Genomic DNA, 14367 nt, shown 5'->3' with positions numbered 1-14367 from the left:
GAGTTTAGTGATTTTGCATGTAAACACTCAATGTCTGTTTGTTTTGACTTCAAGACTGGAGAAAAACCTGACCATTCTAAAACATGTTTTGTCATTTAAAAAAAAAAAAAAAAAACATTTAGTTCATTGAACATTTAAACACTCATCGTCGTTAAGAGCAGCTTATGTAAGCCCATTTCCACCATGAAAAAAAAAAATTAATTGTGACTTTTTATCTCGCAATCCAGACTTTTCTCCCAATTCTGAGAAAAAGTCAGAATTGCAAGTTTATGCAAGTTATCCAATTATGAAGAAAAAAAGGAATTGAGAGATAAAAAGTCATAATTACCTTTTTTATTCTTTGGGAGAAACAAACTTGCAAGATGTAAACTAAGAATTTGAATTTAAAAAAAAAAAAAAAAAAAAAAAATCATAATGGCCAGATATAAAACTTGGAAGTGCAAGAAAAAAGTCAAACAGGCTTTTTATTCTGTGGCAGAAACAGGCTTCGATAGCTCATTGCTTTGCTGTCAGGGTGGCACAGGTATGAAAAAGTCTCTCCTCTATAGCTTCAAGTGAAAGATATTTCTACTTCATTATCTTAAGCTACTGTTTGTTATTATGTGTCAGTTTTTGTTACTGAGTACAGGCTGGATTAACTCTAACTTCAGCAGACATCTGCAGGCAGAGACCGGGGTCAAAGCAGGACGGCTTCCCTAAAGTACAAGGGGGTAATGATCCTTGTTCAAGGGCATTCATCTGAAGATGAGCCCCATGGCAGGATCTGAAGTGTTTATGGTGCAGAGCCCTGGCAATGAGACCTTCCCACAGTAGCATTAGAACATTACAGTATTGAGCATATCGGAGAAAGAGAACAAAGTCAGAATTGAGAATCATAATGAAAAGTCCAAGTTTTTACAGAACTGCTCTGTTGGGGTGAGTTTAAGCACAAATCGGATGCGTGTAGATGTTTCATTTAATGCTGCACTGAATCATGGTCACAAAAACAGAAAAATTGCGGCCAAAATATTTTTACTGCAAATTTGGAAATTAAAGAGCAGCCAAGTCGGCTCTTGTACGTGAGTGTGCTTCGACAAGAGCTCTGGAGCTTAATTGAGATGCACTATAGTGTGAGCAAAGAGGATTGTATCTCATTTCAAGCATTTCCAGATGCAGACAGGCCATCCGCAAGAAGAAAACAATGACTTCCAAATAACACAGAAAGAGCTGCAGAATACAGAGCAGGAAGAGCCCAGGATAGGAGCGCACCAAAAGGTAACTTTTGTTTGAACTTTGCTGCATCTTCACTCAGGCAAACTTAAAAGGAATGAGGTTTAGATGCAGCTGGATGATTTCTGGTGTTCGACAAGATGTCAGAGGGAGGTGACGGTGATGGCTATTACCCCAGTGACAGTGACCGGCTTGTGAGTTACTGGAAGATTTGGCCCCTGGGACTGTCTGGCCGCTTTAAAGCTGTAGATGTTGTTCTGTCTTTTTCTATTCTGTTTTATTTTCTTTTTCAGGGCTTTGATCGCATTAGAACAGTCTTTTTAAATAAACTATAATTTTGTTCTTGTTTACTTTTATGGAATATAAGCATACTGTGAGGTATATATAGCCTATTCTTTACACTGCCAGCTATTTAGTATGAAATAGTATGCAACAAACATTTTTACATGCCACTTTGTTGTCATTTGACATCATTACATTGCATGTTTAAGATGGCTATAAACAGGGTTGCAGTTTAACTAACTTCACCACCAAGATTCTTTTTGAGCTTGTTTGATACTTAATTGACATTCTTTAGAACTCCCGCATAAAGATAAGCCAGCTCTTAAACTTCCAGTGAAGCTCATTTGATGTTGTGGTATATATATGTAGGTAGAGACTCTTGAGACCCTCACAGAAACTTCTCCTGCCTCGTTCTTATCAGAAACTGAGAAACAAAATAATTGCAATATGATAATAATGAAAGCAGCATTAACATACAGTTTCATGCTATTTAACAACATACATTTATAGCCTGGTAGCCTAGTCCCAGGAGAGTACCACGTAATTATACATTATATATTTTAAATGCTAACTAAACACTATCTGTTTAGGCTAACATTTACTACATAGCTATCGATGCTATCTTGTAAACGACATCATAATAGTATTCTTGATAATCAATAACTTACCTCCATAGCCATTAATAATTTTTTTAACCACTTCAAGTCACCAATTTCAAGACAACTAAACAGTACTTAAGTATTTTACTTATACTAAATATAGGCTCAAAGATGCACTTGACATTTAGTATTCCATCCATACTTTCTTTCAAAGAATAATATGCAGTATGCCAATTAAAATCACCCCATGGCTTCTGAAGTTAAGCATAGAAAAGAACAGATTGTAGCTTCCCAACCACTCCAGCAGACTTAGTGTCATTTGTCAGATTCAGATAAACAGGCATCCATTAAAGCAGATGAAAACCTTGGTTGAACAAGGCTGGATGGAATGAGATAAAATATATCACCCTTGTGAGTCCCACACGGCCTTTATCATAACCAGACATGGGACCGCAGGGACACAGAGCTTTAATGAAGTACAAATCCACATTAATCCTGTCTCTTCAGACCCCAGTGGTTCTAATACCAATTCCATACTGTAAATCCTCAATTTGCAAGTACGCCATGACAGGATTTTACAGTCATTTGTGTTAGGTGACAACATGTGCGGCTGAATTTCATGGTCTGTTTCATAACCTTTCCATCCGGCAATAGACTGCAACAGAACCGAAGCCATCTGAATGGAGAGCAACAGAAAGCGAGACATATCTCAGGCAGCTTTAAAGAGTTCCCACAAGAAACGCCAGGAACATGATCCTAAATGAGGCAGAAACTCATCAGAGGAGGTCTGGAGGAAATGCCTTGTGCTGTTTCCCGTCTAAATAACATCCATCCATTATTAACTGCAGCCTGTGCCAAGACCTGCTACTCGACACATACAGTGATGCCAGGAGTCAGACAGCTCCTCACCTTCCCTGCTGCCTCACAGGTGTGTGCGTGAGACTCCAAGGCTTCATAAATACATTTACTTTTTGCTTTATACAGTACATTTTCTTCACAATGTTTGTGCTATGCAAACCAAGCAGCTATATGATTTTTATTTGTCCTCCTCAAGCTAATCTTTGATACTTAATGGAGATGATGGTTGCTAGGTGACACTGGGGTAAAAGTTGCTTCATTAGGCGTTCATCATAAAGCCATGTCTGTGTGTGCATGGATGAGATCTCAAGTATCGAATGCAGCTGTTGGTGGGCAGGTTAACTTTATCTGTTGTCGAGCTCAGGGAGAGAATACTAAAAGAACATAAAGCCCCAACTCATCCGAGACGGAGATGAATAACAGTTTGAAATTGGAGGGTGGGAGGCCGCACTGTTGTTGGTCTGTTATGAATGTGTTTTATCATGGAGCTGTGAACGTTCATGCAATACCTTTGAATGTAAGTCAGCGCCATCATGGTACACTTGCATCTTGAAGGGATAGTTCAGCCAAAAATGAAAAATATGTCTTTGTTTACACTCCTTCACATCATTCCAAAACTGTATGGTTTTCTTTCTCTCGTGGAACAGTAAAGAAGGTAAGAAATGTTTTTGTCAAAGCAATGGAACTCAAAGGGCTCCAAAGTTATTGGATTTCCAGTGTTCTTCAAAACATTTATTTTTGTGCTCTGCAGAAGAAAGCAAGTCATAATGGTTTGGAACCACATGAGGGTGAATGTTTTAAGAGGGTTTTAATTTTTTGGTTGGAATATGCTTGTATGTAGGGTTCTTGTATTGGTTTTAATTGTGTTTACACATTCAAAAAGTTCTTGATGTTACATTTTAGGTTCTTCAGATCACTGTTTTAGTTTCAATTTATTTATTTATTTTTAAAGTGCACCAGTGTATGATGCTTTTCTCAAGAAGTCTCTTTTGACAGTACCTTATAGAAAATGTTTTGAGAAATGTCTTTTCTATTTTTTCACAATACATCGTCCATACAAAGTAAAATTAATGGGCTCCAGTGTTTGATTCCCAACATTCATCAAAATATATTCTTTTGTCTTCTGCAGAAGGCAGAGTCATACATGGTTTGGAACCACAAGAGGTTAAATTTTCATTATTGGGTAGTTTTCTTTAATGCACCTTTAAAGTCACCATTTTGGGTGTATATAGGTTCTTGTATTGGTTTTATGTGTGTTTGGACATTTAAAAGTTCTTGATTTTAGGTTCATTTTAGGTCCTTCAGATCACTGTTTTGCTTTCTAATGTTTTAATGCACTGGTGCATGATGAGTTTATGATAAAAAATAATAATATTAACTGGAAAATAAGTCCCTTCTTTTGACAGTATCTTGAAGTATCTTTTGAGAAATGTTTTCTGTCCATACAATTGGAGATCAGTGGGCTCCAGTGTTGTTTGATTCCCAACGTTCATCAAAATATCTTCTTTTGTGCTCTACAGAACAAATGTGTGCTTTCATTTCCTTTCATCTCTTTAAGATCACCATTTTGTGTGTGTATATAGGGCTGGTTTCATGTGCATTTGGACTATTTTTTTTTTTTAATGCACGATGGTTTTCTGAAGAAATAGAAAATAAGTTACTTTAAACAGTCATGTCTTCTTCTTTTTGCTTCCTTCCTTCACACTTTACATTTCTGTCCTTGTAAAATTCTAGATCTTATTGAGAAGGCAACTGCCTGCTCATATGTATTTACACCAAAAACTTGACTAAAACGTCTGTTCCACTTGTTGCATCAAATGGAGTTGAAATCTCTTTGTCTGAGTGGTTTGACATGGCAACATGGACAAACTTGGGTGAGTTTGTGGTGGGAGGGTTTGTCTGGTTCTTGTTTGTCTGAGTGTTTGAAAACAGTCATTATTTCAGTTATTTTTTCTGTTTGGTGCTGCTGGTACAAGAGTAGTCTTGCATTCAGAATATAATCTCTTATTCGTGTTTAATATGGAAGTCGAGTTGTCTCTTCTCTTCCTCCTGTGTTAGCTTTGTCACATGTCACTGTAATATAATTAGTCCAAACAGTTAATCAATATAAAATACATTCTGCTTTCATTGTGGCTTGACCTTCTGGTTGACTTGGCGCTGTCAAATCCAATGAGTGTGTGTCATGGAGGGAAGGAGTTGTTGCTGCTGCTTTTGAGAGTGAATTTTGTTAATAACAAAGATGAACTGCACATCATTAGTTTAGATGAGACATGTTGAAAAAAAAGTTCAATATTAGGCCTTTAATAGTAATGTTTGCTAAGTCAAGCATCGTTTTTATTATTGCTTCTGGTAAGTGATTTTAACAAACCCATAACACTAAAAATTTAACTTTGGCATTTAATGCATGTTTGTGCTCCAGATATGAATGATTCCTAAATTTATGAGTTTTTGTTACTTAACTATTTGATCAGCATCTGGCAACCAATCAAAACACCCTAGCAACTGCATAGCAACATGCTAAAAAGTTGCAGTTGCGGTACTGTGGGTATAGAGTTCTCGAGTTGTTTTTATGTGTTTGGACATTAAAAAGTTCTTGATATAACAGTTTAGGTTCTTCATATCATAGGTTCTTCAATAGAAAAAGTTACATAAAAAATTTATAAAATTATAAATAAAAATGCTATGTAAAGGCTATAAAAATATATAGTAAAAAAGTATATAGAAAGTTTGATTTTAAAGACTTGTGAGTCTCCTGTGTGATAAATTGATCCTAATTTGTAAGTAACTCTGTATTAAATCATCTGCTAAATAATAAAATATAATGTAAAAACCACTCTGATAATTTTAGCTATTACATACACTGAAAAATATTTGGTGTGAGATTAACTTCAAAACAATTTTCATTATTGCTAGTGAATTTCACAAATAATAATAATAATAATAATAATAACACATTGAATTAACTGAAATTTTCAAGTAGAAAACCTGAAATAGTATTTTCTTGTAAAACATACTTCAACAATCTTTATTTACAATTCTGAAAAAAACTCCAATGTCCTTGAACCACTCACAATAACATAGCAATTTGGGAGAGTTTTGTGTTAACAAACTGCACCCATACATCTACTTGCATTTGTTATATTTTATATTTCCGTTCTGCATTTCATACCCTAAAAATGTCTAAAACATCTGATGTTTTCTTGCCCCAGACACTGAAGTATTTTTCATTTAATTCTGCTTTTAAGGCATGCTTCCAGTTTGTTTCCTGTTCCAGATGAGTGTGTGCTGCTCATCCTGATTTTGAATAGTGAGAGCGCTGTTGTTTTTTTATGTTTTTTGGCACTTCTGTCTCTCCGGTTTCCTGTTTGTTTCTCCTTAGGTTTCTTAGACCTGTCGGTGATGCCATGTGCCAATGAGTGTCTGTGCTGGAGAACAGTCAACGCCGAGATCTGCTCTTGACAGAAGAGAAGTGTATACACTATACACAGAATTGTTCTGTTCTGTTTTTCCAGTGCAGATATAATAAATGGGGTCTGAAGTGTTCCAGCGTAAAAAAGACACAAAAAAGCAGTATTCAGATATAAAAATAGCCCATATGTTTTGTCTGCTTTATTTTGAATCATATCAAGTTATATGATATCTTTGTGTGAGAAACAAACTGGAATTTAATTGTCATTCACTGAAAATGTTCATGTTCATTGAGCAATTGGCTGCTGTGAGTGGATCATCGTGGCAGTGGGTTGAACTTGAGGACTGCATGAGATTATGAGTAAATCCTTCAGAGCTTAAAAGACCTGAAAGAACTCACAAATTGGACATTGTCACTTAGCTCATGAACATGCTAAAGACAGAAAGGCTGGAAGTCACGATTATCAGTGAAATATTAAGTATATTTTGGTCTGCTTGTCACACAGAACTTTAAGACTTGGAATTTATGGGTTTTATGGTGCTTTGTGGTGTTTTTGCACCCATTTTGAAAGTCATTATTTCTTGAGTAAACATAACAGAATATTAATTTTTGGGTGAGCTAGTATTGTAAGCACTGAATTCAGAATTAATAGGTAGTTTTATTATCTGAATAAGTAGTTTTTCTGCCAAGTAATATAGTTCATTGTAGGGTGTTTTCTGTTGCCATGTAATATAGCAAATTGGTCCATTTCATAAATTACTTTTTTAGTATTTTGAAGATGTATCATATTTAAATGTCTTTTGCTGTTTTGTTTGGCCTTGGGTTGTTTTTGTCAGTCTGACAGTTGATAATGTTTAATATGAAAACAAAAGTTAGAAAATTTGAAACGACCTGTATGTGGCAGGTTTACTTGTTTTTTAGACCAATTGGCAGGCTAAAGGTGCAAAAAGAAACTGTTGATGAAGCCAAGGTGTACTTACTGCTAAGAAGCAGAAAGATATATTTTGATATTGCTGACAACATGTCCAAAACCTTGAAGTATAATCTACACACAACCCTGTTCTTTACTCTCAGTCCCTTGAAACTTTACTCAGACGGGATGGTGGTGGTACAGAAGTGAGCCAGGACAGGTTCAGGTATAAGGGTGACTTATGTCCAGCATCTCAATGTCCATGTGCAAAAGGTTAAAGTCGACATGAAGTTTGTATTCATAATCTTTCATCAAAATAACTCTGAAAGTACTTGGCTGATACCACTTTGGCTATATAGGCTATGGTTAATATTTACCAATTTCTGAAGGAATAGTTCACCCAAATATGAAAATTTGCTGAAAATGTATTCACTCTCATGCCATCCAAGATGTAGATGAGTTTGTTTATTCTTCAGAACAGATTTGGAAAAAATTAGCATGACATCTTGCTCAGCAATGGATCCTCTTCAGTTAATGGGTGCCGTCAGAATGAGAGTCTAAACAGCTGATAAAAACATCACACTCCAGTCAATCAATTAATGTCTTGAAAAGCAAAATGCTGCATGTTTGAAAGAAACAAATCCATCAAGATATTTTTAACTTCAAACTATATTGCTTCTGGCTAAAATCCTCTGTCCATAAGGATTCCAGAGCAATATTGCTTTCTTCAGTGAAAAAATAAAAAATTGTCTTGTTTAAATCAGGAGAGAAATATGCACAGATCAAGCACTGTTTACAAGAAAAAAACACAAAAAACACTTTGGCGCGAGACAACAACAAGGGATGGATTTTTTTACTGGAGGAAGCGTCATTATGGGTTATGGCAAGAAATTATGGTTTGAAGTTAAAATGGATTTATGGATTTGTTTCTTGAAAACATGCAGCATTTAACTTCACCAGATGTTAATTAAATATTGTGATGTTTTTATCAGCTGTTTGGACTCTCATTCTGACGGCACCCATTCACTGCAGAGGATCCATTGGTAAGCAAGTGATGCAATTCTACATTTCTCCAAATCTGTTCTGATGAAGAAAACAAACGCATGTACTGTACATCATCAGTGACCTGAGGGTGAGTACATTTTCAATTTTCATTCACCCCAAAATTTTATATTTTATATAATAATGTTGCAAAAACTGCTAATGCAATTTCAATAATATACTGCAAACTCACATTCAAGTCTAGCTTCATTCTGGTGTGGAACAGCAACTTTGCACAATCCAGTCAGTTCCTAGTAGATATTCTGCTCTACTCAGAAACACATCATGTTAAGGTACTGTAGTAGAGTGTACCAAACTCTATGTTTCTAAAGAAGTTGCTATCAGAGCAGTGTTTTGTTTTGGTTTGGGTTTTTTTAGCTTAAAAAACAACATGCAGTGTCTTGGGAATCGCACCAGAAGCATTTTCACAATTTTTCGTAGTCTTGAATGTTGTGCTTTGTCTCGGCATGAGGTGCAGATGCGAGACGCAAGCGAGACCACCTCTCACACAGATCAGCATTTAATTGCAGTGATTACCAGCATTACAGAGATAATTGTTCGATTCTATGGCTCAGACTGGAGCTTTTGGGGATAATTTGTGCTGTTTTAATGTGTGTGTATAAGCTTGATAAACTGGTTTCTCCAGGGAATTGAGAAACAGACCTTCTCTCTGCAGGGGGCTTGAGGGAATCAGCCAGTCCGGAAATTGCCAGTCCTAATTTCACATCTTGACTTCATGTCACTCCTTATGAACTTTTAGCTCGTTATTTCTCTTTAATGCATATTCAAAATGATTTCTGTAACTAAGGATAACTAGCTTTTGCTACAACTTTGTTTTTTACTTGACTGCAGTCTTTTACCAGTGGCAGTTTTACAATTTTAACAACTTGCACAAACCAATTAGCTGTAAAAATCCAGACTTTCCTGTACTGTATGTGTTCTTTTTTTATTTGGAAAGTTCCGATTCCTGGCTTTGTGGAGAAAAAACATAGGATGATAGTAGTTTGTCGGCTCCATACCATATGAAAGCATAACATGAATTCAGCAGTCAGCAGAGCAGAATGTGTTCAAGTGGATTTAGTGCAACATGCTCATTTGTGAGACAAAGAGTCAATTTTCCGTCTATGCCTCCGTCTCTGGGGTATGTGCAGATGAAAATCCGCTGCCATCAAACACCTTTCAGCATCACATGCTGCGACACACAAGGCGCTCCCAAAAATAGGATGCCTGTGGTTGTGCATGCGGGACACGTCTGCTTTAAAAATGAATCATCTGCACATCAGATGCTTTTTTAGAGGTGATGCAGAGACTATCTGAAGAACCATTCAAAAAGGTCCTGCTCTGAAGAATACAGCCTTTGAGACTTTTTTTGTCCCATTTTGCAAATAGGTGCATAAAGATGTAGTTAAAGCACTTAAAAACACTATAGACTGTCTGCAGAGTCTGGGGTCCCATTGCATTTTAACTTATTTTAACTCATAACTTCATTGAGATGGATTGCAAAGTGTGGATAAAATATTCTTTAATAACAAAAATAAACACTATTGTATCATAGTATATGGCTATTTGACATTGTACATTGTATTTGACATTGTAAACCATGGTTTACTAATGCTAAGAAACAAAATATAATATATATATATATATATATATATATATATATATATATATATATATATATAATATATGCTTATATATATATATATATATATATATATATATATATATAGCTTATCATATATACATATATATATATATATATAGATACATAATAGATAGGAAAATAAATATAAATATATATATATATATATATATATATATATATATATATATACATATCCCGGATTTTCAATGATGTCTCACAGTTTTAAACACAGTCATGAATAATATACTTTCTGAAGCGCCTGCAGTTTCGCGCTGTTATTCTTGTTATATTTAAACTAAGACGATGATTTAAAAGCGGGACATCAGAACACTCCGCGAGCCTCTGTGACACATTTAGTAGTTGGTAAGTGAGACCAGTAGGGGGTCGGATCGCTTCCCGTTGATCTCCAGCCTCCAGCCCAAGGTCGGTCTCAGTGCTGCATGAACGCACGGCGAGAGAGGGAGGACACCCTCTCCAGCATCAAACGCGAGGGATGCGCTTCATCGCCTTAGGGGACTGGATGGATGGAGCGTAAGGGTCATGAAGGTGACCACAACCTATGGGTTGGAATTAGGGGGCTGTTACCGCAGAAGGAGCCTATCCATAATTAATAAGAGTGAGTCGGAGATCCTAGAACCGAAGCGCAACCACCGGCGAGTCATGTCACCAACTGACAGCGCTTCCAGAGGAGCTGACGAGGAAGACAAAGGAGGATGAAGGAGGCAGAGGAGGATTATAATGAAGCTGAGTGGCAAAGGACTGTGCACCATCGTTTCCAGCAGTCTACTCTTCGTGTGTGCCGTGAGCGCTGTGGTCGTGGGATTCAGATGCATCGCGTTGGGCTCCAGGGTGCGAGCGCACTTCCATCTGGCCACCGCGGCCGGCGCGTTCTACTCGGGCATCCTGGTGACTCTCGGGCAGATCCTGATGGGGGTGGCGCTGGTCTTTTGCCGGGGCAACCCCAGGTGTGCGAATTTCTTCCTGTTTGGGATCTTAGTGTTTCTTTTGGGGGTCCTGACGGCGTTTTCGGGCGCGGTGGTGGATGGCGACACGGTGTCCCTGGTGGAGAGGAAGTACGCGCACTATTGCCTGGACTCTGTGGATGTAAACCCGGCGTGCGACCGGCTCAAGGTGTACCAGCGGGGTCTGGTGGTCTCCACTATCCTTAACACTCTGGAGTGCCTCCTGGGGCTGATGAACCTGGTGATCATTAAGCGTTACCAAACGGCGCAGTTTCACCGGAGACGCCGGACGCAGAGGCGGAGCGCGCGGATCGTGCTGAACGAGGAGCGCGACTTCGCGGTCACGGAGTCCCAGCCGGTGTCCTATATCAACCTGGGGGTGGTTCACGCGTTGGACGAGGCGGACGGGGAGGTGCACAGCCGGGGCCACCCGTCCATGGTGCTGCCGGGCTATTCGCCCACAAATCCGGAGCTTAATCACACGTACCCGTTTTCTTACCCGCTTCACAACGAGTTGCCACCTGCCTACGAGGACATATTCCCTGGAGAAGCGAGCAGCAAATAGCAAAGGAGAGGAACCGAGTTGCAGTTTTGCAGTGACAATCACGCATTCGGCACGCTGAACTTGGATTTGATTATTTCTATATAATGGTGACCAGCTGTTGCCGAATGTACTTTTTACTAATTGGAGGTTACAGCCAACACCGAAATCCTACAGTTGTTCATAAACTACAAAACGAACCTATGTGAAGGTAAACGCACTGAAAGGATTAAATATACATGCATTTTTTTTTTTTTTTTGACCCTCCTGATTGTATTCTCAGCTCATCCCTTGTCTAAATCCCAAAGGTTTGTGTATATAGGATTCCCATTGGAATATTTGGAATCTAAAGGATTTTGATTTCTTAGAGTATTCCAGCAGGGCACAAAACAAAAATAAGTTACCAATTGGGCAAAAAGAACATCTTAGAAGGTAAACATACTGGAAGTATGCATTATCTAAATATACATGGAACATATCTTTTTTGACCTTCCTGATTGATTGTATTCCCAGTTAATCCCTAGTCAATATCCTAAAACCTGATGTACAGGATTCAATTCATTCCTATAGTCAATGTCCTAAAGGTGTGTGTGTGTGTGTGTGTGTGTGTGTGTGATGATGATGATGATGATGATGATTCAGAACTAATCATTTAGAACCAGAATCATAATTGTGTTAGTATGGCAACAGAAAACAAAACAGGAAAAACAATATTCCCAGTAGGGCTATTACAATTTACAACAGGATAAAATGTCCCTGTAGGACATCAAAAGTATTATGTAAAGCCTACATTTATATTCAGCCTTGTGATTTGTTTATAATTACTTCATCCCTGATGTTTCAGACAAAAAGCCATTGCTGTTGGCGACATTAAAATGACAGGCGTTACCCATCAGACAAAAAATTTCTGCTTAGCAGTATTTTGGCTGTGGGATATTATTAATGTTTATGCATTTGTTTTGTTCCAGAGCAATAGGAGAACATGCAGTTCTTTTCTTTTCAGCAGTTAATGTCCAACTTGTCAGTTGCTAGTTGTGTGGTTATCCTCTAGTGCAGGGTTGTCAAACTCAATTCCTGGAGGGCCGGAGCCCTAGAGTTTAGATTCAACCCTCATTAAACACACCTGATCCTTCCGACTTATTTGAAAACTACATGGTATGTGTGTTGGAGCAGGGTTGGAACAAAACTCTGCAGGGCTCTCCAGGAATTGAGTTTGACACCCCTGATCTAGTGTATTCACTGGAGGTTACCACCAACACTTAAAGCCATTGAAGTTATTATTTAATTCGTTTTTTGACTGTCATGACTGTTTTCCTAGTTCAATTTTAGTCCATTTGTGCAGAATCTCAATTTTATAGTCCAACAAAAAACACAAAACCAAAAGAATTTCCCATCAGGACCAACAAAAAAGTATCTAACAGCTAGCCATCATTGTCCAGTAACAAGAAACCCATAAATTCCAAAATAGCACTCAAAGAATCAAATAAGAATTGCTGTAGGAATTTTACTTTAACATCAGCACTAAATTATGACTGAAGTTTCATTGGGAATCCTGTAAACCAATTTTATTTTTTTACTAGGGATGCAAATGTATTTTCTTGGTGTGGCTCTGTTGTTTTCTCTCATATTGCTTACTTTTAGCTTCTGAATAAAAGGTGTATTTACTCTCTCCTGATGTTGCTGTTGAGGTTAACTAACACGTTTGTGTATGCAGTGCTTCTCGGGAGGTGACAGCATGTCTGCCTGCAGCAGATGTTGCCATGGTTCCTTGACCCTTTTTCTACCTGCGTGTAATTAGATATGTAACAACCCAGTCTTTGAAATGCAGATTTGCTTGGTTTGTCAAGTTTGATCTGGTGTACAAAGCAAAGCAGGTTGTTTAATGTAACAAACACATTCATACATTTCAGTTTAGCGTTTTAGAAAGATCTCTTTGAGTCTATCTGAATAGATTTCACTGAATGTCACAGGGATATTTTCAAAGAGCTGCGGTATTATATGCATTACAAACGTTGAGAATATGCCTGAGCTGGTAATTATTCTGAGTGGATATTATATGCTTTGGCACAACACCAAAGCCTCTGTTGAGGCTTTTTCTGATTAAAGAGACAAGCTTTTGTCTGAGATGTTACTGGAGCTGGATATAGAATGGGGTCTAAAAGTCTGAGACCATGAGTGAAAGTGCTTCTGTTTTCCTAATGTTGTTTGCTTTAATGACAGCAGCTCTGAAAACCTGATGATCATGTTCTCCAGAATGATTTGAGATGGATTTATAATTCATAATATGCTGATTTGCTGCTAAAAAAACATTTCTGATTATTATTGAAAACAGTTGTGCTGCTTCATATTTTTTATATGTTTCATATTTCAGCATTTCTTTTGAAAAAGAAATGTTTCGTAACATTATAAATGTCTCTGCTTGCTGAATAAAAGTATTAGTTTCTTTCTAAAAAAATAAAATAAATAATAATAATACTTACCCCAAACTTTAACAAAAGTCATACTTTTTCTTTGTTAAATTTTTTTTTAATTTCGAAAAACCAGAACTGTTTTCCAGCTTTAAATGAAGAAAAAGATATTCAACTTGATCTCAGGCTTTTGGATCCTACCGATTATCTTGTGGAGATTATCTGCAGTTTAAAATATCTTTTAGATGATTTTCTTTAACACTGAAACCACTTTAGCCTGTTTGAAGCTTGTAGTGAGTGATCGTGGACAGTACAAGTGAACAAACCTTTCATGCTAATTGTATTTTTATTAAAGGCCTAAAATGAGACATTTTATCCTCATCCTTGTGATTTGTTTTCCTCTTTCCTGAAATGTCAGACAAAAAGCCATTGCTGCTGGCGACATTAAAATGACAGGTGTTACCATTCAAACAGAAAATTTCTGCTTAGCAGTGTTGTGGCTG

The 14367-nt window shown here is 37.4% G+C and overlaps 1 protein-coding gene across 1 annotated transcript; it reads left to right on the top strand.

Annotated features, from left to right (window-relative positions):
* Nucleotides 1-10325: 10325 nt before the first annotated feature.
* Nucleotides 10326-13735, top strand: LOC122147382 (transmembrane protein 271-like). Its single transcript, XM_042769662.1, has one exon. The coding sequence runs from the start codon at nucleotides 10692-10694 to the stop codon at nucleotides 11478-11480; it is 789 nt and encodes a 262-aa protein (XP_042625596.1). The 5' UTR covers nucleotides 10326-10691; the 3' UTR covers nucleotides 11481-13735.
* The last annotated feature ends 632 nt before the right edge of the window (nucleotides 13736-14367 follow it).

The sequence above is a fragment of the Cyprinus carpio genome, chromosome A14 (genome assembly GCF_018340385.1).
Source record: "Cyprinus carpio isolate SPL01 chromosome A14, ASM1834038v1, whole genome shotgun sequence".
Lineage (NCBI taxonomy): Eukaryota > Metazoa > Chordata > Actinopteri > Cypriniformes > Cyprinidae > Cyprinus > Cyprinus carpio.
The sequence above is the reverse complement of the archived record's forward strand: the minus strand, read 5'-3'. Positions and strand labels throughout refer to the sequence as shown.

Excerpts from the sequence above, each read along its gene's own strand:
- LOC122147382 (XM_042769662.1), top strand. The coding sequence starts at position 10,692 with ATGAAGCTGAGTGGCAAAGGACTGTGCACCATCGTTTCCAGCAGTCTA.